This window comes from Rhincodon typus, chromosome 8 (assembly GCF_021869965.1).
Source record: "Rhincodon typus isolate 14 chromosome 8, sRhiTyp1.1, whole genome shotgun sequence".
Lineage (NCBI taxonomy): Eukaryota > Metazoa > Chordata > Chondrichthyes > Orectolobiformes > Rhincodontidae > Rhincodon > Rhincodon typus.
The window spans coordinates 62,840,193-62,866,171 of NC_063339.1; the positions used below are offsets into that span (position 1 = coordinate 62,840,193).

The following is a 25,979-nucleotide window of genomic DNA, read 5'->3' on the forward strand; positions in this document are numbered from 1 at the left end:
CCCTGAAGGGTCTAGGCCCGAAACGTCAGCCTTTCTGCTCCTATGATGCTGCTTGGCCTGCTGTGTTCATCCAGCCCTGCACCTTGTTGTCTCGGATTCTCCAGCATCTGCAGTTCCTACTATCTCTGAGCGTGAAGTACTCAGTTTTCTTTAGATTTTGAGAAAAAAAATTTGAAATGGCTGACTCATTCAAATTACACAGAAGTTTTGGAAACATTGTGTATGTAATGATGTAACAATGCATGCAAAATGTGATTTCTCACCTCGGTCAGCAAAGAAAATACATTTTATTCATTATCTCTCAGAGAAACTGCTACTTCTTAAATTACTTCTTTTAAATGTAATTGTCAGAATCCACTCTGCGGTGCACTTTTGAATGTAAATGGTAGAACACTATAGTCATGCTGGGATCCAATCTCTACAATTCCTGCTGATTTCACTTCAGCAGCTACAGTATGGCTAATTCTGTGGTGGTTCACATCAATTTCCATTTCCACCCTAACATCAATATCAATATCAATAGCAAGTGATACTGAAGTTGGTGTGTAATATACCCTTTGAGACTGGGTATGTACTGCTGATTCTGCAGGGTGTTGTGTTAATGAATTATACAGCTGAATCTGTAGTGTTTTTATTTTCAAGACTGGGTAGATAGCTAATTTTGCAGGAGCAACAGAATTTGAAGGGTTTATTAAGCAAAGAAGCTGACATTTCTCTATTGTAACATGACAAATTACTATCAAGGAACTGCTCCCTTTAAAAAGTCAACTCTCGCCAAACCCTAACCAAACTCTTGATTCATAGTTTCATCTTAAGACATTTGAGTAGTTTTTCATGTAAAGCAATTAATTATTCTGACATTTTCATTTTTTTAAAAAAAATCATCACTTACCAAAAATGTTCCTGGAAGTTTTTGCAAAGATTTCAAATTGATCTGTCAGTTGGTTCGTTGGTTTGGTCTTATTCTGCTGTTTAAATTTTTAAAATTCGGTGATCATCCAATCAATTCTTTTGGGTGACAGTGTTTTCAATTCTCGATTTCCAATCTTCTTTCATTGTTGGTTGATGCTTGTACAAGGATATTAAAAAGAAATCAGATCATCATGTCACATTTCAGCTGAACATTATCTCCAGTCCTTGTCTCTGTGTCTTCCACAATCACAATTAATCCTTTAATCAGGCACTGCCTGATTCGTTCTAGGTCTGGGAGACGTTAGAAAATTTGCATGTGAACAACATCCATTCACTTCACAGCACAATACACCTTGGACAGCAGTCCAAACTCAAAGTAAGAAAGTGAGTTAAGCATGAACTTGACCCAACAATGTCTAACTGGTCACTATTCTTTATCTGCCAGTTCGCCTGCGGAATCTATTTGCAGTTCACATGACAAGCCATAATATTCTAAAATGTTAGACCTCCATCTGCAGATTGTAATGGCTTGAGTGAATGCTTTCACTGGTAAAGTTCTTGAGTTTTAGCTGATTCAGTTGTATCAAGTGCCAAGGAAATATAATGTATGGGATCATTAGTACCAGAACTCCTCAAAAAGTTTTTAAAATATAATGTGGTATCCTACAGTCATCTGAAAGAACCTCTTGATAGTTTGCTTGTTTTTAATCCTGGAGGCATCCTTTAAGAAAATAAGGACATTGGGTTAAGCAACTAAGTGATCAACGTTATTCCAGAAAGGCTGTTGAGAAGTTACCAATCCTGATGCCTTTGGATTGGTCATGCAGTAATGTTTAGGGACCTGTATCAGTTGATGTATTGGATAGCAGTATATTTACTAAGACTCATTTGATTTAGCCACAAAGAGAACTCAGTGTCTTTTTCCATAAACTCTCAAAGGTGGAGTGTGCCAAGAATTGGGACAAAGTAGGAAAGAGAGTAGAACCAGATAACAACAGACTTCTCAGTTAAACATTAGTGACTGGGAAAATACTAGAATTAGTTATCAAGGATACTTAAAAAAAAAACCGCAAAGATTTATCATTGAGACCACAAATAGGGCAGAGACTAAATATGATATGCTTTTTGTTTCCATTTCATACCTGTATGACACTGCAGTTCATATTAATATCATCCAATTGTCTATGCAGACTTCCAGAAACTATTTGAAATATCTTAACAAGATATTTGTAGTAAAAAAAAGCATACTGAGCTGGAAGTTTACCTTTTATACGTCAGAAGCCTCACTATCCCTTAAGCTTTCAACCATCAAGATTCTGATAGTTTGGAGTTGTCTTCCTAATTCCCTTCATTTAGCTAAATTCTCTTGTCAACTTTAAAAGCCTGGTGAAAACATAACCTTTTCTTTAACCACACCTTTGTTTACTCTTCTAAACCTCTTCTTTTAATTTCATACTTGAGGCTAGTTTGTCCCCTTTTTCATGCACAGGGCTTTCAGGAATATTGCTTGACAGAAGGAGCTATCCAAGTGCAAATGTTAGACCTCCATCAGTAGATGGGGTGTTAGTCCCCATTGTACTGGCTTGAGTGACTGCTTCCATTGGTAAAGTCCTGAGTCTTAGTGGATTCAGTCGTATCAAGTTCTAAGGAAGTATAATATATGCGTTCATTAGTACCAGAACTCCTTGAAAAGCTTTTAAAATAAAATGTGGTATCCTACAACCATTTGAGAGAACATTTTGATTGTTCGCTTGTTCATAATCCTGCAGATTTCCTTTCTGTTGTCTGATATTATTCTGAATTTTTTCTCCCTTTTAGCCAATTTGACGCAACTTATCTCTCAGACTATGGTGCATTGGTCTCAAGAATCATACCTTCAAGATCCAGAGCTGATTAAAACCATGTTTAGCCTTTTGCGGCGACAATATGATGCAATTGGTGAGCTGCTGCAAGCTATGCGGAAAGCGTATACCATCAGTGCAGCCTCTGTCCAGGAAACAGTCAGTCTGCTGGTTTCTCTTGGGCGCATTCGATCCCTCCTCAGCGTGAGAATGGGGAAGGAGGAAGAAATGCTTATGATTCGTGGATTAGGGTATGGACATGTTTTAGTTGCTTCAATTGGTTTGTATAGACTAAAAATGCATGTTATTGTAACAATACAGTAATCTAACATAACACTGAAGCATTCGCAGCAATCTTCATCTAGAAGTGCCAAGTCGATAATCCATCTCGGCCTCCTCCAGTCGCCTCCAGCATCACTAATACCAGTCTTCAGCCAATTCGATTCACTCCACATGATGTCAGGAAATGGTTTCAGACACTGGTTACTGTGAACGGCCCTGCCAACATTCTGGCAATAGTGCTGAAGGCATGCGCTCTAGAGCTTGCCCCTAGTCAAGCTCTTCCAGTACAGTTACAACACTGGCATTTACCCGACAATGTGAAAAATTGCCCAGGTATATCCTGTACACATAAAGCAGTACAAATCCAATCCGGTGAAATACCGCTCCATCAGCCTATTCTTGATCATTAGTAAAGTGATGGGAACGTGTCATCAACAGTGCTTCAAGCAGCACCTGCGCAACAATAATCTGCTCAGTGACGCCCAGTTTAGGTTCCACCAGGGCCACTCATCTTCTGACCTCATTACAGCCTTGGTTCAAACATGGACAAAAGAGCTGAATTCCAGAGGTGAGGTGAGAATGACAATCCTTGACATCAAGGCCACGCTCGACCGAGTGTGCCATCATGGTGTCCAAACACAACTGGAAATAATGGGTATTGGGGCAAACTCTCCATGGTTGGAGTCATATCTGGCACATAGGAAGATGGTTGTGGTTGTTGGAGGTCAATCTTCTCAGCTCCAGGATGCCTCTGCAGGTGTTCCCCTGGGTCATGTCTCAGGCCCAACCATCTTCAGCTGCTTCATCAATGACTTCCCTCCAACATAGGGTCAGAAGTGAGATGTTTTCAAATGATTGCACAATGTTCAACATTATTCATGACTGCTCAGATACTGAAGCAGTCCATGTTCAAAAGCAGCAAAATCTGGACAATATCCTGGCTTGGGCTGACAAGTGGCAAGTAAAATTTGCACCACACAAATGCCAGGCAATGTCTATCTCCAATAAGAGACAATCTAACTACTGATCCTTGACATTCAATGGTGTTACCATCACTGAAACCCCTGCTATCAACATCCTTGGATTTACCATTGACCAGAAGATCAACTGGGCTCACCACATAAACATAGCGGCTACAAGAGCAGGCTGTGAATACTGTGGCAAGTAACCTGCCTCCTGACTCCCCAAAGTCTGTCCACCATCTCCAAGGCACAAGTCAGGAGTGTGATGGAATACTCCCGAATTGCCTGGATGAGTGCAGCTTCAACAACAGCCGAGAAGCTTGATACCGTCTGGGACAAAGCAGCCTGTTTGATTTGTATCACATCCACAAACATCCACTCCCTCTACCACTGACACTCAATAGAAGCAGTGTGTGCCATCTACATGATGTAATGCAGAAATCCATCAAAGATCCTTAGACAATACCTTCCAAAATGATGATCACTTCTATTTAGAAGGACCATCACCTGCAGGTTCCCTCCAAGCCACTCACTGTCCTGACTTGGAAATATATCAACGTTACTTCACTGTTGCTAGGGTCAAAATGTTGGAATTCAATCCCGAAGGGCATTGTGGGTGAACCTATAGCATATGGATTGCAGTAGTTCAAGAAGGCAGCTCACCACCACCTTCTCAAGGGCAACTAGGGATGGGCAATAAATACTGGCCAGCCAGCAACACCCGCGTCCCATGAGTGAATAATAAAGAGGAACCGTCTGTAAGATAATGTTTTACTGTAATGAATTCTGATTTTCCTCTGAGGAAATATGGGGTTAAAAAGACAGAGATGTAAGATATGAGCCAGTTATAGCAATCAGGCATTTGGCATATCACAGAAGATGGAGCTTTTCCCAGTGGGTAAGCAAGGAGATTTTGCTATGTTTGACGCCTAGTTTTGTTCAGGTTAATCAATGCTAATTGGGATAGTGGTACAATTGGTCTAACTTTCAATTTTGGACGGAAAAACTGACCAGACAACCAATGACTATCTTTCACATGTAGAATTATAGAAGTCCTACAGCATGGAAGCAGGCTATTTGGTTCATTGAGTTCACACTGACCCTCCAAAGAGCATCCCACCCAGACCCACCCTCTACCTTATCCCTGTAACCCTCCTTTGCCATAGCTATTCCACCTAACTTGCACATCTTTAGACTGTGGGAGGAAGCCAGAACACCTGGAGGAAATCCACACAGACACTGGGAGAATGTGCAAACTCCCCACAGACAGTTGTCCGAGGGTGGAATCGAACCTAGGTCTGGTGCTGTGAGACAGCAGTGCTAACCAATGAGCCACGATGTTGCCCACAAGATGCTGAAAGTTTGAGGATAAGCAAGGATAGAACCTGACTTAGCCGCACTGGTGTTTGATCAAACAGCATGCAAACATTCACTGCAATGGCTCAGGTGTCAATAGTGTCTCTATTAAGAATTCTCAGTGCTGCTAGAAGCTGGCAGCCATCATCCTAAGGGAGAAAGTGAGAATTGTTGACCTTAAAAATAAAAACAGATTTAGTACATTTAGCTCCTAATTTCAGGTAAATCAAAGGTCACATGTACTAATTTCAGTCTTGTTATTGCATATTCTTCAGGGATATCATGAACAACAAAGTATTCTATCAACACCCAAATTTAATGAGAGTGCTAGGCATGCATGAAACAGTCATGGACGTCATGGTGAATGTGCTTGGAGGAAATAAATCACAGGTAATTTGCATTGATCACATAAAAGTCTTTACAGAACTGTAATGCTCTAAAAGCAATTTGACTTGAACCTACAGTATTTATCCATATTCATTTGATGAATAAGCCTGTGGGAAAAGTAGCTGCTGATATCATTGGAATTAAGAGTCTGATTTTAACTCTGTAGTTGAATGGGTTCTAAGTGGGTTAAAATCTTGCCTTTTTAGCGGACTTAACCTCTACATTTAAGTCCAAGTTTATGATCAAGCAGTTCATAGATAACAGAAAGTTAGTAGGGTGGTAAATAGTGAGAAGGATAGCTGTGAAGTGCAGGAGGGTGTCAATGGACTGATCCAGTGGATATAGCAGGAGCAAATTAAATCTAACCTGGAAAATGTGAAGTAATGTGATTGGGAAGAGCTAACAAGGCAGGGGATTGCAGCGTGAATGGTAGGACCATAATATACTGGAGATCAGAATGATCTCGGTGTACGTGTCCATTGATTCTTCAAGGTAGCAGGGACAATAGATAGGTTGTTAAGAAGGCCTAGGGAATCCTTGCATCTATTAGATAAGGAATAGAACACAAACAAAGAGATTATGCTGGTGTAGCAGGCCACAACTGGAGTACTGTGTGCAGTTCTGGTCACTCATATTATAGGAAGGATATGATTGCACTGCAGAGGAGATTTATCAAGATGCTGTCTGTGAGGAAAGATTAGATAGGCTTTGGTTGTTTTTCTTGGATCAGTGCAAGTGAGAAGTACTTGCTAGACATGTACAAGACAGTGAGGGCATAGATAAAGTGGTCAGGAAGGCACTTTTCCCATCGGGACAGGGCTCAATAATCTTTCAGCACCTATTGCTGTGGAACCCCTCAAAATCTTACATTTCAATAAAATCATGTCCCATTCTTTAACTCTGAATAGAGACCTGACCCGCTCAACCTTTCCTTATAGGAAAATCCTCTCATCCCAGGAGTTAGATCCTATTCCACTCATACTGTGGTAATGTTATGGACCAACATGCCGATTAATATTTTTATTCTACTTGTTAAGGGAGATACCGGAAACATGTTTTTGCTTAATGTTATTGTTTCACTGGATGGCAGAAGATAATAAAGCCCATTTAAACACATGGCTAAAGCTGACCTGATCATTTACATTCTCAGAGAGTTTCTGCCACTTTTCTAAAAGCTCGGAATCTATGACTCTATTATTCTAAATAAAGCTCAAAAAAGTTTTCTCCTGACATTAACTGTTCAAGTTTGTTTCAAGTTGCTAAACGTGTGAAAGAGCAGATTTCAACCTTGAAGTGATGTGAGTCAGTGGGTCACATGTGAAAAGGTGTGACAGGTGTGCTTAGAGGGTCAAAAATCTCTAAAAATGGGGACAAAGTCCCAAAGAACCTAGGTAGGCCTACCACCCAGCTCAACACATTTCTTGATTGTCCCTATGGCTGCATTGGGTCTGCTCACAAGGTCACTGGGCCTGCTCAATCCTGTTCCCACTTCCTTGAATAAGGATTATATTACAAAATTCCTACAGTGCAGAAACTGGTCATTCAGTCCATCGAGTCCGTACCGATCCTCCAAAGAGCATCCCACCCAGATCCATACCCACCTCCGCTACCCCAGTCTCTCCCTGTAACCCCACGTTTACCATGACTAATCCACCTAACCTGCACACATCCTTGGATATATGGGCAATTTAGCATGATCAGTCCACCTAACCTACACATCTTTGGACTGTGGAAGGAAACTGGAACACCTGGAGGAAACCCACTTAGACAGTCGGAGAATAAGCAAACTCCACACAGACAGTCACCCAAAGCTGGAATTTGAACTCATGTCCCTGACATTAAGAGGCAGCAGCGCTAGTCACTGTGTTACAGTGCCGCCCGTATTTGGATTGGATCCAGTGGGTCCCTCTAACCTGAGGTAGGTCAGCTGAGTCAGGAAATGCCATGCTCTTGAAAATCCAGCCCTAAAAGATATCCACCGACAATACAACTCCTCTAGTCATGTGAATACTTGCACCATCTTTGCCGTATAGCAATTCTCCCTCTTAAATGTTTTAAGGAAATGAGACATCTGTGGAGCTAAGTTCAAATCCCAAAATCTTAGACAAGCATTTCAGTTGAGCTAGTCACCTGTTGGAGGGAAGATAAGTTGGTTTGGGTAGATCATCACATGCAGTGTAAAACAATAATGTGAAACAGAGGAGATAGTGAAACAAAAGCTACACAAATCAGGATCAATGTGAAATAGATTGTTGATTTACTGTCTCTCCTTTTTTGCTATTGTACAAAGTCAAAGTCTAGCCCGTTGAGAGATTTTTCCCGCACTTTAGCGCAACTCTTGGCTTAACTGCCATCGTGTCTCACAAGGTGAATGTTGAAAAGAGATTTGCCTTAATCAAAAACGTATTACTGAGGATAACGTATCCTGGGTTATTTGGCATTTATTCCTTCCAATTCATGTTTGACAATATGCATAGATTTAAAAAAAATAAATTTTACACTCAGCTGCAAGTAAAGAATTTCACTTGGTTGTGTTTAAGCTTGGTGTTTACTTTTTTGCTTTGTGCTAAGCAATGTTTTTATTTAAAATCTGTCTTTTGTCTTTGTTTTAGGAGATTGCTTTCCCTGAAATGGTGGCTAGCTGCTGTCGATTCCTCTGCTACTTCTGTCGTATTAGCCGCCTGAACCAGAAGGCCATGTTTGACCATCTCAGTTACTTGCTGGAAAATAGCAGCTTTGGACTGGGTACCTAGTTTAATTTTAACCGATGAGGTCGTTTCATGTGAATAGATAGGTGTCACAACACTGATCTTGTGCTCAGAGGTCAGGAGGAGACAAGATCTCTGGTTTCTGCAGTCTATGTTTGCCAAGGGCTGAGGTCTTTCTTTTTCACCTGTTCAAATAGTTGGAAAGCTGGCAGAGAATGCTTTTTAGATTCCGATTAGAACAAAAAAATTGTCTTTTTAGTAACAGGGTTTTGCAAAAGTTCTGTATTGAACTTCCAGCTTGGGCACCTGGTTCAAAAAGCTGCAACATTTTCTTGATGTTTTCTCCCCTATTTCTTTCACTGATGTTTTGCCTGTAATGCAGCTTTTAGTGCAGACTGTATTTTTCAGAATAGAAGAAATTGGAGCAGGAGTATGTAATATGCATTCTCTCCCTCCTTCATTAATATATAATATGAGCACTTACTTAAATGAAAATACTTAGTTATGTCATGACAACATTATTAGTAGAAAGTGAAAAATAATTGAGCAGCACACAAGCTGAATGATGGATAGCCTGGCTGCTTAGTGAATTTGACCCTGGAATTCTCTAGCCACGTTCCACCAGCTAGACAGTTGTACTCCATTGGTAAATTTGGGAAAGACTGCCCTCTATTGTGTGAATTGTCAAAGCGCAAATACGTTTCTCTGTGTCAACTCTACTGTCTCACATATTCACACCACGTATATTGGCTGCTGAAGGCTGATTTATTTGACCTAAGTGGTAGAGTTTATATCAGATTAAACCTATTTGCTTTCTGCATGTAGCATCACCCAGCATGCGAGGTTCTACTCCTTTGGATGTGGCAGCTGCCTCCGTCATGGATAACAATGAGCTTGCTCTGGACTTGCAAGAACCTGATTTGGATAAGGTAATGCATCTAATACGCGGTTATGTTTTCTTTTTCTAGTTTTGTCTAGAGCAATGTGAATGCATCCAGCTGAAAGTATACTGTACCAATACCATAATATTGACAATTTAACTATTGAACTTCATTCAAATTTAAGCAAAGAGTGATTGCAAATGCTGCACTATTGACAATCAGAAAAAGAAGGTCCATTGTTGCCAGTTGGGTCCATCCATCTTTGTGTAGCAAGCCTCCTCAAATCACAAAGAATTGTTTAAGAAACCACTAAACCAATTTAGTTGCTTTGAATTTGGACATTTTTTTTCTGCTCAGTCAATTTGTTCCCCCAAATCCTAGCAGTGTTCGCTTATCCGTTCCATCTACATTCTGTTACCAACGGTACGATCCATTTTGTTGTTCAATGACTAGGATGCCATCTCTTCCTTAAACTCCACTGCAATCTGTTGGAGAGCACAGTAAAGTGGAGAGAATTATGTCAATCAGTAGATGAACAAAAGACAAGTGAAGTGTGGATATGAAGAAAAATGAGTCATACAGTTGTAGAGCATGTGAACAGACCCTTTGGTCCAACTCATTCATATCTTAAATGAATCTAATTCCATTTGCTAATATTTGGCCCTTATCCCTCTAAACCCTTCCTAATCAAACACCAGATGCCTTTTAAATGTTATAATTGTACCAGCTTCCACCAGTTCCTCTGGCAGTTCATTCCATACGTTCACCACCCTCTGCATGAAACAGTTGCCCCTTAGCTCCCTGTTATATCTTACCCCTCTCACATTAAATCTATGCCCTCTAGTTTTGGACTGTCCTACACTGGGAAAAAGATCTTGGCTATTCAGCCTATCCATGCCCCTCATGATCTTATAAACCTCTATAACATCACCCCTCAGCCTCCGACACTCCAGGGAAAATAGTCCGATCCTATTCAGCCTTTCCCTATAGCTCAAACCCTCTAAACCCAGTGACAACCTTGTAAATCATTTCTGAACCCTTTTAAGTTTAACAACATCTTTCCTAAAGCAGGGACACCAGAACTGAATGTAGTATTCCAAAAGTAGCCTAAGCAATCCTGTACAGCTGCAACATGACATCCCAACTCATGTGCTCAATGTACTGACCGATAATGGCAAGTGTACCAGGGTGCTGGTAGAGGAAGAATAATTTTGACCTTAAAGTTTCCCTTTGGTTCTGGATGCATGAGGCAGCTAAGTGTTTTCACTTGGCTGGATGTGGGTTGGTGGGGAGAGGCATTGGGTTTGGGGGTGAAGGTGACAGGATGAACTTTCTGTACTGAGATGGTAAATCACCCAAGAAAGATTAAATGAATGATTTCAATTGTCAGTCACTGTGACAACCATGTGTTTTTGTCTGAGAAAGTGACGACACTTCAAAACTACTAATTGGCTGTAAACACTTTAGGGCATCCAGAGGTAGTGACAGAAGTTTTTAAAATGTGTGTCTTTGTTTCCTTTTTGCCTACACATAATCATTGACAGATTGTTGATGGGATATAATGGGAGAGAGTGTTGAAGTTAACTTACATGAAAGTGCTGCTGCTTCCATCACACACTAATAACATTCTGCAGTTATCCCAAATTCAGGAAAAACTTTTTTCTTTGCTCACAAAGTAAAATATTACAACCAATCTTGACAACACTAGCCTGAATTTAAAATGTATTTTCATCTAAACAGCGTTTCTAAAATCAATAACGTGAAATGTTTGTGCCAGCTGTTAGCCCTGAAATGTACCAGGTCCTATTGTTGAATAATCTATATATAAAGTTCTCTGAAGTCAGGGATTTGAAATTTATATTGCTACAGCCTCCTCATAAAGTAGCAGACATGAAAAAAGTCTTTAGAGAAAGTGCAGGTGCAGTACTGCTTAAGAACAAATAAATAAAAAGATCCCCCTGCATTACCTGCTTTTGAGGAGCAATTCTATAATAGCGATATGCTGGTTTCCAAATTATGAAAGTACCACTCACATTAAGAATGGATTTTTAAAGCAAATGTTTATTTGCAGAATTTAACAGTAGAGGAACTACTGAGATGTTTGTGGACAGACCTTAAATGGACAGAACTATTGTTTGTTTTCTATCATTTTCTCTGCATTTTTACAGTGTTAATGTTAATTACTAGCATGAATGTGCAACTACTTATCTTTAATATAGTATGAAATATTTTAATTTGTTCACGAATTATATTTCACTCAGACCATTGGACCTATTCCCTATTTATTAACTTCAGCCAGTCCATTACTTATGTCAGTTCAAGTTCAAATGTAGAAAACAAATTGCACTAGTATGTAGATTTACAGGTTGTGACAATTTATACTCATAAGGTCTTTGTTAAAACGGTAATATGAAACACCAGTAATTTTACTGTTTTATACTGAATATTGACTTATGAAGGTCTGCATTGTGATGATATAAGATGAAACATTAGGATTTTAAAATCTCATGACTAAATCATTTAACTAAAATTGTTATGTAATTGTTATGTAAAGAGGCATGAATGACAAAAATAATATTTACATTTGACAGGTTGTGACTTACCTGGCTGGCTGTGGCTTACAAAGTTGTCCCATGCTGGTGGCTAAGGGTTATCCTGATGTTGGTTGGAATCCTATTGAAGGGGAACGTTATCTGCTTTTCTTACGATTTGCAGTGTTTGTCAATGGTAGGTTTGATACCTTGACTTCTTAACATAGTTGTTTGGTAAGCTTTAGAAAAAAAGTCTGGATTAATCATGGTAAAATAAAGAGTCATGGAAATTATAAGTCTTGAAAAGGCATGGATTTGATATTGGAGCAATATTTTGCTAGTTTTCTCTTATTTTTTTTTACCTCCTTCCATTCCATTTCTCCTTTTCTTTTTATTCTGACATATTGTCTCATTCATCTTTGTCTGACGTTGAACAGAATTGTTTTCAATAACAGTGGCTCCTTGTCACCGGTCTCCCCTGGGCCATGCTGCTCCAGAAAACAATTTACTGTCAATTAATGGTGGTGATGTGTTGTGGTTCACTCAGAGTCCAGGCTGCTGTGATAGCATGCAAGTTATAACGTAAGACTATGCGTGGTGATGGTGGAGGCTCAAGCATTCTTTCCATCACATGCCTGGCCAGGAATCTCTCTTTATGTTACTAATTGCCACTACTGTAGGTTAGAAGGATTTGGAGGTTGACACTCAACCTGATTAGCTGTGATATGTCATGTCTTGGAATGGGGCCCTACCTCTAACATTACAAGTCATACAACAAGTTATTCCATAATGAATAGGTAAGGAGAAGGTACAGACACTTATGGCATGCACAAAAAGATTGGTTGCTGATGATGTTAGATTTGGAAATCAATGACTTTAAATTAGTGTTGTCAGCAGCAACGGCACTGAGAATTCGACCGGCAAAATTCTCTCAGCAAAAATCTTTCTCTCCATTGTCATTTCAGTTTTTCTTGCTTATCTCTCTGTCTCTTTCCATGGTCCTTTCCTTTGGTTTAAATCTAATGCCTTTGCACTACTGTTTTTCTCTTTGCAATTTTTTTTCCCATTTTTGTCTATTTCTCCTGTTTGGCTGAAAGAAAGTATTACCAATAGCAAAAAGGGGATGAAAAAGTTCACCTGCTGAATTAGTTTGCAGCTGAACTACAGTTGAGAATTAAATGTGTCACAGAAATATGTCACTGAAACACAATGATTAGGGGAAGGGAGCAGATGTAGTTTCACTCAAAACCCATTCATTTGCACAGAATTAAAATCAAGCCCAGTGTTAGAGATACCACGGTCCTCTTCTCTTGTCCCACCATTCATCCTATTACTTTGCAATCCATCCTGAAATAGCCTATTTCCCCCTTCAACAAAATAAAATTGTCACTTCAAATAATTAACATAACTGTAATCTTAACTTAAGGCAATTTCATTCTGAAATAGCACTGCTTGGGGGAGAGAGCAATTGTTTTATAACATTGGCAATTGTAATGGAAAAACATTTAAAAGGGGTACTATTCTCAGAATAAATGAGTAGAACTCTTGGGAGACCAGATCTTGAAGGTGACTACTTCTTCTTAAATTCTCTACCCAAAGGCAGGTCTAAATCACAGTACCCTGATCTGCATGAAGTATGTCTTGAATCCACCCCTGCTAGAATGGAGATTGAACCCTGCACTGTTAGCATAATCTGATGCACACCAGCCACTGGCTCTCAACCCCTCTGTCCGTAAGGAGTTTGTATTGCTGTGACAGCATACACTTTTACATGCATGTTGTAGCCTGGAGCCACGATATTTATAGGTTCCAACATCTTTTTAGCCACATGGTTGTCCAGGAATCTCTTCTGCTTTTCACAGTCTCCATTGGCACTTGTTGGAAAGATTTGCAGGTTGATACCCAATCTTTTTTGCTGCATTAGAAACTCATTTGGGGAGATTTGCAGATTAATACTCAACTTTTTTGGCTACATTATGAACTTGTTTGGCCATTGAGTTCTGTACTGGGGCTTAAACCAAGAACTTTTGGTTCAGAGGTACCCAATGCTACCCATTGTGCCACACCTTTTCTTGAAGGAAGCTATAGCTAAAAGAATGAGAGTTATGGTGCAAAAACATTGATTGGTGGGGCCAAGAGTCATTTAAGATCCCAGATAACATTGGAGACACAACACACTTCTGGAGGCATGACATGGTGGGTGCCATTTTGGCAAGGGCATTAGTGAGCATACAGTGAATGCCCACTGGAGGTGGGCGAAAAAGCAGATCATAATTTCAATCAAAATAGATTACTGATTTGCCAGTAGTCCTACCGTTTTCGATTCCAGTGTTCAGTTTCCAGTCATGCACATCCTCACTATTTAAAAGGACCGTCTACTTACAAATTAATTGCTGATGGCTGTCTTCTGGCTGTTGCTACAAGATAAGATTTTGGAACTTTCAGTTGTTGCATTAGTTTACAGGAACCAGTTTGGCAGAAGTTTGAGTAATTTTTGCTGACATTGCACCTCTGCACGAACCAAAGCAAAATACTGCAGCTGCTCCAATTCTGGAATAAAAGCAGAAAATGCTGGAGAAACTCAGCAGGTTTGGCAGCATCCAAGGAAAGAGAAAAACGAAGTTAATGTTTCGACTCTACGTCAGACTGAAAGGGAAAAATAATAGTTCTTAAGCTATTGACAGAAGGGTGAGAGGAATAAGTGAATGAGTGAGATGGTGAAGGTGCTCAGAGCAAAGAAAAGGATGTGCTAATGGTAGTAAAGGAGGAAGGGGAGAGGGACGCAACATTAACAATCCTTTTTATTAATCTGGACCTTCTGTAATGAACTCAATGGTGTGTAATACCATACCCCGTAATTCTCTGTTCTCTAGTGATTCTACACCCTTCCCTTTCCTCCATCACTGAACATCACTGCACCTACTTGTCCACGATGCATAACTAAAAGCCATCACAACCAGAGACAGCAGGAGCTACACAGGCAGATCCAGACATCCTAAACCATAATGGAGGAGATGGTGCTGAACATTGCTTCTTTCCATCCGTGAACAGTTACTGAAGTCCTGAAGTTTATAGTATCATATTTGTTTTGCTGTCCTTCAGTCTCTTTTAAGTTGGAATCAGTTGTAGAATGAATTGCAACTGCTGTAATCGCAACGCCTGTTCAATTTAAGTAGTGGCATCAAGTACCACAAGCTAACTGTAACTGGTAACCTTTTTGAGACAGCTGATATGAGAGATACATACTTTTAAAGGTCTGTTTCTCTTCGGTAAACCATCCAAGCCCACAATAGCCATTGAAAGAGTTGAAGTTTTTTTGATATTGTCCAGAGTGCTGAGTTCTGAATACAACTTTTCACATCAATCCAGGGCTCAACACTTCTGAAAGTTAATGTCCATTGAATTATGAAGTGAGATATTCAGACAGGCATTGCTGTTGGTCTGAAGCCCTTTCCCATTTTGCTTCTCTAGATTGAACATTAAATGTTTTAGTGAATTTGTCGTGTAAAAATGAATCCTACCGTTCTTCAAGGTGAAAGTGTTGAAGAAAATGCAAGTGTTGTGGTGAAGTTGTTGATTCGTCGTCCAGAGTGCTTTGGTCCTGCTCTGAGGGGTGAAGGAGGACATGGCTTGTTAGCCGCAATGAAAGATGCGATTGAAATCTCAGAAGATCCATGCCGTGACCTCCCTCCAGCTGAAGTTAAGGAGGATGGGTGAGTCCTCATTTCCTTTGTAACACATTGCTGTTCTATATTTGATGGTTTAAAACGATTATGTATAAAGCTGTCTATTTGGGTAAAATTTCAATCTATTTCAAAATCTTTGTTTACATATTAACTGAAATTTTGCAGTTAGCAACAAAGGCTATAATATGTTTCCCACAAAGATTTTAATAGGATCTACAGCATCAATATATTCTTTACTTTTATATGACTTTGAATCTGATACTATCTGCCATGCCCAGTGTTAGTGGAGCCACAAGACAGACTGATCAACCAATCATATTGAAGAATTCTCATGAACAGTAAAACAGGAATTTAAAAAAAGCAAGAATTATAAATGACTTTTTAATAACTTTCTATGCTTTTCATCATAAGAATAACATATGAAACCAGGCTTCCCAAAGTGAGTGTCGCCAAATTGGGGAGGGGGGGTGCGGTCAAAGCTGAAATTCTGATATTGCAGTATCTAAGTTGCTGACAACATCCCTCTCTTCTCTCTTAGGTCTTTCCCCCCACCCCAGCTACACTAGGGAGTACATTTAGGAGGCACTGATCTAAAAAGTTGAATTTCAGGTCAAGTTGTGGATTTTATGCTGATTTGCATTTGCAAAGATTTGAACTGAAGGAAATAAAGGGTAACTTTCCATTTGCCTTCCTAATGGCTTGCTGCACCTGTATATTAGCTTATCAATAAGGATATTTAGGCCCCTTTGTGCACCTAAACTTTCCGATCTCTTAAATACTCTGCACGTCCTTGCGAATTGGATACCTCAGCATTTTCCACATTATATTTTTCTGCAATATTGTTGTCCATTCACTGAGCCTATCCAAATCTTCCTGAAGCTGCTTTGCATCTTCCTTCTAACTCACATCCCCACTTAGCTTTGTATCATCAGCAAATTTTAAAAATTATATTTGGTCCCTAACTCCAAATTATTGATATAGATTATGACCAGCTGGGGTTCAAGTCCTAATCCTTGTGGTACCTTCACTCATCACAGGCCGCCAAAGTGGCAATGACCCATTTAGATCTTCTCTCTGTTTTGTGTCTCTTAACTAATCGTTAATCAATGCCAGTATATTACCACCTATCGTATGCGCTTTAATTTTTCTAAACATCCTCTCTGGGGGACTTAATGAAAATCCTTCTGAAAATCAAAGTATACAAAATTCTTTATAGATAGAGATAACACATTATAGAGCTGGAGGAACACAGCAGGCCAGGCATCATCAGAGGAGTAGGAAAGCTGACATTTCGCGTCGGGACCATTCTTTAGAAATGAGGGAGGGGGAAGGGAGCTCAGAAATAAATAGAGAGGGAGGGGTGGGGCTGGGGAAGGTAGGTGGGATGGTGATAGGTGGAGTGCGGGTAGGCAGTGGTGGGGAATGATGTCACCTGGAAACTGGGAGAGCAGCACCTCATAATGCGCCTTGGGTTCCTACAGCCCAATCGCCTAAATGTGACTTTACCAGCTTCAAAATCACCCCCTGGTCATTCCATGACCAACCCTCCCTCTCATCCCCACCTCCTTTACCTGACACAACCTGTCCACCTTATCTCCCACCAATCTGCTCCTTCCACCTCACTGACCAATCCCCACCATTCCCTACCTACACTCACCTATCACCATCCCACCTACCTTACCCAGCCCCACACCTCCTCTCTCTAATTATTTCTGAGCTCCCTTCCCCCTCCCGCATTTCTGAAGAAAGGTCCTGACCCGAAACATCAGCTTTCCTGTTCCTCTGATGCTGCCTGGCCTGCTGTGTTCTTCCAGCTCCACACTGTGTTATTTCTGACTCCAGCATCAGCAGTTCTTACTATCTCTACATTCTTTATATACTTTGTTTGTAACATTTTGAAAAAATCTCCAACAGTACATCAAACACAATTGCCCATTTGCAAATCTAATTGTCCATTCATAATTAGATTTATAATTGACTATCCATCTCAGCAAATTTGTATCTCATTAGCAACCAAGTATCTATTCATCCAATCCTTTATGGCAGATTCGTGCATTTTCCCTTCTTAATGACGTAAGGCTGACAGGTCTGTAGTTCCTTACTTTTTCTCTCTGGCTCCCTTCTTAAATAGTAAAGTCACATTTGTACTTTTCAATCCATACGAATCATTCCAGAATCTGCAGAATTTTGGAAGATTATCTCCAATGCACTATCTATCTCTGTAGCCAGCTCCTTCAACACTCTGGGATGTCGACCATTATGTCATGGGGATTTACAATTTTTCAGCCCTGTTAATTTCTCCAGTGCGATATTCTTACTAACGCTAATTTTCCTTCAATTCTAATTCTCCCTCTCCACTTGGATCTCTTTTCCAAATTCCTTGTATTTTCCTCAGTGAAAACAGACATGATGTAATCATTTAGTTTCTCTTTTCCCCGTTGTAAATCCTCCTGACTCTGCCTGTAATGCATCCACATTTTTTTAACCAAATATTTTCTTTTTACATACGTATACAAGATTTACAATCCATCTTTCTGTGTTTTACAAGATTGCATTGATATTCTGTTCTCCTTTTCTTCATCAGTTTTTTGGTCATTCTTTGTTGTAACCCATACACCTCCCAATTCTCAGAGCGACTGATATTTTTGGCAACTTTATGTGGCTTTTCTTTAATCTTATACAATCTTGATATTCCTTTATTAGATCTGGTTAACTGACCTTTTTTGAGGTTTTGGACCTTGAAGAAATGTATTGTTGAGGAAATAGGTTTCAGGTGAGAAAGGAAAGATTTCAAAGGGACCTAAGGGGCAACTTTTTCACATAGAGGGTGGTGCGTGTGTATGGAATGAACTGCCAGAGGAAGTGGTGGAGGCTGGTAAAATTACAGTATTTAAAATGCATCTAGATGGGGATATGAATAGGAAGGGTTTAGAGAGATATGGGCTTAATGCTGGCAAATGGGACTAGATTAACGTAGGATGACTGGTCACATAGATGAGTTGGACCTGAGCGTCTGTGTCCGTGCTGTGCATTTCTATGACTCTTTGTAATGGTTTTTTAATGACTATCCATTGCCTATGTCTTTTCCTTAATTTGTGCCTAATGTTTTAATAATTGCCGTAATCAAATTTAACACCCTTTCTTCAGAAGAACAGCTGCACTTTTGAAAATAATGTAAAATTCTATCATATTGGGATAATTCAATCTTTTACAACAGGAATATTAACTAGTTCTTTTTCATTACATAATACTAGATCTCAAAAAGCATGCCCTCTAGTTGGTTCCTCAGCATCATGCTCTAGAAAGGCATCCCTAAAACACTCCAGAAACTCATGCTCCACAGCTTTAGTGCTCGATGAGTTTATCCAGTCTAAACTCAGATTGAAGTCACCCATAATAACTGCGTTGCCTGTGCTATTTGCTTCATCCATGTCCTGTAAATACAATGCCCACACTGTCATTATTATTTTGTGGCCTATAAATCACTTCAACCAATGTCTGCTGTCTCTTGCTGTTTCTGAATTCCACCCAAACAGTTTCTACAAATTTTTCTTCTGATCTGAGGTCTTCCCTTCCTAATGCACTGTTTTGGTTATGGGCTAAATGTTTGCATATTTTACTGTTGTTTATTCAAATAACCTATGTAAAATGAACTCCTATTTAACAGTAGTCAAGAGGAGGATGAAGAAGTTGTGCACATGGGTTATTCTATCATGACCTTCTATTCTGCTCTGATTGATCTTCTTGGCCGATGTGCTCCAGAAATGCATGTAAGTAATTTTTAAAAAAAACATGTTATTGAGTTCATTGAGATTACGGAGTGTTGAATCAAGGTTAAAGTATCCATTTCTGAAGTATTTCATATCATGAACATTTGTGGAATGTGGTAATGATACATTTTAAAGTCTTAAGCACAATAACAGTAACACTCCTGAATTTATTTTGATTTTGAATTTGTATCCTTGTTGTTACATATAGAACTGCTATTTAACTATTGTATCAGCTAATCCAAGCAGGTAAAGGTGAAGCTATTCGAATCCGAGCAATACTCCGTTCCCTGGTGCCAACTAAGGATCTGGTGGGCATTATTAGTATTCCACTGAAATTGCCAGTTGTTAACCAAGGTATGCTATAAATCCTAATGTAATGTTGTAAACCATATCATTTTCAATATAAACCAGAAGATTTCCATGTTGTTCCTTGTAGTAAACTGATAAATTATGTTCTGATGGCAAGAGGATTACACTGTGCCTTATACAATGTAGAACACGTGATTGCTTGTGGCATAGGTTATAGACAAAATGATCATCCCCTCTAACTGTCTTATTTTATGACTTGATTCTCTATGCCACTACCTCATTTCTCATTTTAGCTTCAGTAGTATGGCACTCTAGCTCACAAAGGGGTGTCATCCAGACTTCCCATTCCTGTTTGCCATACTTTCTGACTTGTATGCATACATCATGTGAAAGCAGGATTGGGCTTTGCTGTGATACCAAACTATCTTTGCCCGTGATAAAATATCTTGACACTTTTATACCTAGGTCTTCCAGTTTCTGGCTTTTGGACAATCGTGAATGCCCCACAAGGTACATGTTGAATTTCCTAGGACACAGTGTCTATAGGGGAGTTTAAACATCCAAGGGGGGCAGCTTCCCAGTATATGGAACCCTCTTTAAAAGTTCCCAACTGTGATTTAGAGTTAAGAGACTTCAGAGGATCCTGATTCACTGAGCTAGAGAGTTACCCAGGAAAACTTAGATAAAGCCACATCTAACTCCTGTATAAGTGTCCATAAGACCATAAGATACAGGAACAGAACTGGTCCATTCAGTCACGGCTGATTTGTTTGTCAACTCCATTCTCCTGCCTTCTCCCTGTACCCCTTGACTCCTTTACCAATCAAGAACTTATCTATCTCTGCCTGAAGTACATTCAATGACTTGACCTTCACAGCCCTCTGCAGCAATGAATTCCATAGATTTACCACCTTCTGGATGAAGAAATTCCTCCTCATCTCAGTTCTAAGCGGTTATCCCATCACTCAGCGGCTGTGTGAGTGGACCTTGGGTCTTACTGTCTCCTATTAGTGGAAACATCTTTTTTACATCCACTCTATCCAGGCCTCTCAGTATTCTGCAAGTTTCGATCAAATTCCTCCTCATCCTTCTAAACTACATTGAGTACAGACTCAGAGTCCTCAAAAGCTCCTCATATGACAAACCCTTCATCCCTGGGATCATTCTTGTAAACCTCGTCTGGATATCCTCCAATGCCAGCACATCCTTCCTTAGGTACGGGGCCTGAAACTGCTCACAATATTCCAAGTATGGTCTGTATACAGCCTCAGCAGTACATTTCTGATCTTGTATTCTAGCCATCTTGAAATGAATGGTATCATTGCATTTGCCTTCCTAAGTGCCAAGTGAACCTGCATGTTAACCATAAGATAATCCTGAACTAAGACTCCCAAGTCCTTTTGTGCTTCAGATTTCTGAAGCCTTTCCACATTTAGAAAATAGTCAATGCCTTTATGCTTCCTACCAACGTACATAATGTCACACTTTTCGACATTGTAGTCCATCAGCCATGTCTTTGCCTACTCTCCTAGTCTGTACAAATTCTTCCACAACTCCCCACTTCCTCAACACTACCTGCCTCTCCACTTATTTTTGTGTCACCTGCAAACTTAACAACAACGCCTTCAGTTCCTTCATCCAAATCATTAATGTATAACGTTAATAATTGTGGTTCCAACATGAACCCTGTGGAACTCCACTAGTCACTGGCTGCTATTGTGAAAAGGACCCCTTTATCCCTACTCTCTACCTTCTTCCAGTCAGGTGATTCTCAATCCATGCCAGTACCTTGTCCCTAACACCACGGACTCTTATATTATTTGGAAGACTCCTGTGTGGCAAAGGCTTTTTGGAAATCGAATTAGATTATGTACACTGGCTCTCCATTATCTAAGTAGCTTGTTACCTCCTCAAAGAATTCTAACAGATTTGTCAGACATGATCTGCCTTTACTCAGCCCAATCTTACCATATACTTCCAAGTACTCTGCAATCTCATCCTTGATAAGGACTCTAAAATCTTTTCAACGACTGAGATCGGGCTAACGAGCCGAATATTTTCTGTCTTCTGTCGCCCTCCTTCTTAAACACTGATGATGGATGGGACATCATCCAATTTGACACCCTCTCCTAATCCTTCAACTCCCCAACCCTCTGACTCCACCATAACTAACTGCCCCATTCTACCTAGAGATAGTAAGAACTGCTGATGCTGGAGTCAGAGATAACACCGTGTGAAGCTGGAGGAGCACAGCAGGGCAGGCAGCATCAGAGGAGCAGAAAAGTTAACGCTTTGGGTCGGGACCCTTCAGCAGAAATTTGTTATCTCTGTCCCATCTCACTACTGCTTAAAAACAGATGTGACTACCACCTGATCCCCAGCCACCACCATGACCTAACCATATCTCTAACCCCTAATTTCCCTTGACCCATCCTGATTAGCTACCAGACTCCCTACCTAACCACTCCATTTCTTGCCCCATCTGATCTCACTATTCCCCAAGATCAAAGTACCCCCATGACCTGACTTAGCGACTTATCTACCTGCCACTTCACCCACCTGCCATCATACGCTCTCACTCATGTGCCACCCTAACTCCCACTCACCTGACACTCTACCCACTTTGTTTGTTGTGCACTTTTATGCTCACACCGATAAGTTTGGGTTCAAGACAGACTACTCAAGGGGAAGAGAATATCAAGAACTGACTGCGGCCTTCTTTGTAACACTATTTATTACATATTAAGTCTAAATACTGCTGCATAATGTAATCAAAGGTCTACTAGGCTCTAAATTGGTAAACTCTACTGCCTAATGGTAATCAGTCTTCTCCACATGTTTCTCTCTTCTTTCTCGTTTAACTCCTCCCACTCTGTGCTATTTATTCCAAGTGACAATCAGCTGAATGCCATCATGAAAAGTTTGCTCCAGAGTTCTAAAGGCCTTGCAGAACTCTTTTCACCTATCTGTGACCCTATCCCACCACCCATCTACCTATCACTGTGCCTCCTTAATCACCCTACTTTTTCACCCATTTATATAACACACTCGCCTGACTAGTCCTTCAAAGAGGCTTTGGACATTTAAATTATGATCACTTAACAGAATATGACAACTAGTGCCACAAAAAATAGTGCCAAAGGCAGCACAGTGGTTAGCACTGCTGCCTCACAGTGCCAGGGACCCAGGTTCGATTCCAGACTTGGGTGACTACTTGTGTGGAGATTGCACATTCTCCCTTCGTCTGCGTGTGTTTCCTCCATGACCTCTGGTTTCCTCCCAAAGTCCAAAGATGTGCAGGTTAGGTGGATTGGCCATGCTAAATTAACTGAAGTGTCCAGGGATATGCAGACTAGGTGGGTTAGCCATGAGAAATGCAGGGTTACAGGGATGGGAGGGGTGGTGGGATAGGTCTGGATGGGATGTTCTTCAGAGGATCAGTACAATCTTGATGGGCAGAATGGCCTCTATCTGAATTATAGAGATTCTATAGTTCTATTAAAAAAATTGGGCTGGCTTCCACAAAGATTCACTGTGCTGTTCCCTGTGAGGATTCCTGCATTTGTTGAGTTGTGGAGGATCCTACAGCAGAAGAAAGCTAATGGAATGTTGGCTTTTATATCTGGAGAATTGGAGTACAATGATGCAGAAGCTTTGCTGTAGTTATACAAAATCCTGGCTCGAACCTATTTGGAGTATTGTGAGCAATCTGGGCACCACGCCTTAGGAATGATATATTGGCCTTAAAGGAAGTACAGCATAGGTTTATAAACCTGATATCTGGACATGAGAGGTTAAGTTATGAGGACAGATTATACCAATTAGCCCTGTTTTCTCTAGGGATGATCTGATCGAAGCCTTCATCAAGATATTAACAGGGAAAGACAGGGTAGATAAAGATAAACTATTTCTACTGGTTAGCAATTCTAAAACAAAGGGGCACAGTCTGAGAATTAGGCCCAGACCAGTCAAGAGAGATATTAGGAAGCACTTCTACGTGCAAAGATGTTTGTAACTCTCTTCCACAAATAGCAATAGATGCTGGATCAATTGTTAATTTTAGGAGATAGATGCTTTTTTATTAAGCAAAGGTATTAAGGGGTATGGGCCAAAGGCACTTATATGGAGTTAGGCCACAGATCAATTGTAATCACATTGAATGGTGGAACAGGCTCGAGGGGCAGAATGGTCTACTCCTGTTCCTATATTCCTGTATGTTCCCAGGACATGCCCGAAAAGTTATCGGTAAGTAGGCAAGCCATTTTGACTGGACTCCCAAAGGAAAAATTGACACTCGGGTGAGATGACAAAAAGTGAGTGTCATTCATGAACCCTGTTAACCAGGCAGAGTCAATACCTTCAGAAGACAAAGTGGCAAAAGAGACTTGGAGAAATTGTTGTTATTGGACTGGTGTCAGTAATTTGATCATATTTAACACAATACCTGAACAATTTGAAACTATTTTTAAACTGCAACTAACCAGCATTTTGGTGCTTTGGCAGATGGAACTATTTCTGAGCCATCTATGTCTGGAAGTTTCTGTCCTGACCACAAGGCACCCATGGTATTGTTTCTGGATCGTGTTTATGGTATTGAGGACCAAAGTTTCCTGCTTCATTTGCTGGAAGTTGGATTTTTACCTGATTTAAGAGCATCTGCCTCCCTTGAATCAGTAAGTCAAAGTAAAACTTGCAAAGCTGTGCATATTTGACTTTCTGTTGTGAACAGTTAATATTCGTTACACTTTTTCATATGACTGTAAACTTCTTATGCTCATTAGGTTGGCCAGTGGTGGATATATGAATGAATATATTTTAAATGAAGGTGGTGTATGTTGGACAGATGTTCTGTCAGTTAGCTCAGTTGGCGGAGTGGTTGGTTTGTAATACAGAGTGACGCTAACAGAATGCGTTCAATTCCCACATTGGCTGAGGTTACCAGGAAGCTTCCACCTTCTTAACCTCACTCCTTATCTGAGGCATGGCGACTCTTGGGTTAAACTCACCAATGATTGTCTGTCTAATAAGAGAGCAACCCTGAGGGGTTGTGGTGACTTTACCTTGCATAACTCAAATAAATATACACTAGTTTCACAGTATATGCAAGAGCAGAGACAGCCAGAAACACTTACGTGATGTTTTCTTAGATGAGGGACAGTGGAATTTGAATGTAAAGGAAAAACTTTACATTTTAATCAACCTAAACTGATACCCCAGACCAAACCTAGTTGCAACAATTTAAAATACAGTCATCCTAGTGACATGATGCACCTTTGAAGATATTGTAACAATTAGAGTGACATAATGCGGTGCATCTAAGTGTGAAAGATTCAGGCCAGTGATTCTTGTTCTAATTTATTTTTGTTGTCTTGTTCATAGATTTAAATGGAGAAAAAGCAAATATAATACTTTTCTCTGAATATTTGTTTGTCTTTTCCAACAGGCTGCTTTGAGCACATCAGAGACAGCTCTTGCCCTTAATAGATATATCTGTTCAGCAGTCCTTCCTCTTCTCACCAGATGTGCACCTCTATTTGCTGGAACTGAGCACTTTGCCTCTGTGATAGACTCCACCCTGCACACAATTTACAGACTATCAAAAGGACCTGGTCTTACCAAAGCCCAGAGGGAGTCAATTGAAGAATGTTTGCTGTCTATCTGCCGGTACAGATACCTTTACTTTTACTTTTATGCTCAAGTCTTTAAAAACACTACCAATGATCTTATATAACTTGCATGTTTTGAAGAACACACATTAGGTGTTTTAGGAATTGTCGGCTTTACTGCCTGGACAATAATCTGGGAGAACAGAACCCTCACCCTTTAGAACACCAGCTCAATTTTTGTCCCATTGATTTCTGTAACACTTGACTGCACCAGGTTACTGCTTAAACTGTAAAGTTGAAAATAATCCTGAAATGTTTGCTACCAGAATGAGGTTGAAAAGTCTAAACCAATACAACAATAGTCAATCTAATATGATTTCAGACAGATTAAGTTTATCCTAATGAATCAATGAATTCTGAGGCCATGATGTCTTTGCTATGGCAGCTCCTGGCAGGAAATAGTATTTGTATAGACAAGGTGTCATTTTTGGATATTGAAAGGCTGACGATTGGAGAAGTGGACAACTCCCATACCCACCTTCTGATGATTGTGTTTGTTTGTGATCACTTTCTTATTTTGGTGCACTTACTGTATAATGTTAAAACATTTACTAATGACTGAAAATGTTCCAAGCATCCTGGACTGTGTCAAAAAAATCAATTGTTAATACTTAGTGTTTTTTCTGTTTCTTCCTGTTGACTGTGATGAATTCTGCCAAAATTGTGAATCTAATTTTTCCTCATTGTT

At 40.0% G+C, this 25,979-nt stretch overlaps 1 protein-coding gene across 1 annotated transcript in view; it reads left to right on the plus strand.

Moving 5' to 3' along the window:
- Positions 1-25,979, plus strand: part of ryr3 (ryanodine receptor 3) — a 363,324-nt gene that overhangs the window by 222,769 nt on the left and 114,576 nt on the right. The window contains exons 39-48 of the mRNA XM_048600437.1: positions 2,731-3,004; positions 5,629-5,743; positions 8,353-8,485; positions 9,274-9,377; positions 11,921-12,056; positions 15,393-15,573; positions 19,214-19,316; positions 19,550-19,670; positions 24,129-24,298; positions 25,069-25,289. Of these exons, the coding sequence (XP_048456394.1) occupies positions 2,731-3,004; positions 5,629-5,743; positions 8,353-8,485; positions 9,274-9,377; positions 11,921-12,056; positions 15,393-15,573; positions 19,214-19,316; positions 19,550-19,670; positions 24,129-24,298; positions 25,069-25,289 (1,558 nt within the window). The remainder of the gene's footprint in view (positions 1-2,730; positions 3,005-5,628; positions 5,744-8,352; positions 8,486-9,273; positions 9,378-11,920; positions 12,057-15,392; positions 15,574-19,213; positions 19,317-19,549; positions 19,671-24,128; positions 24,299-25,068; positions 25,290-25,979) is intronic.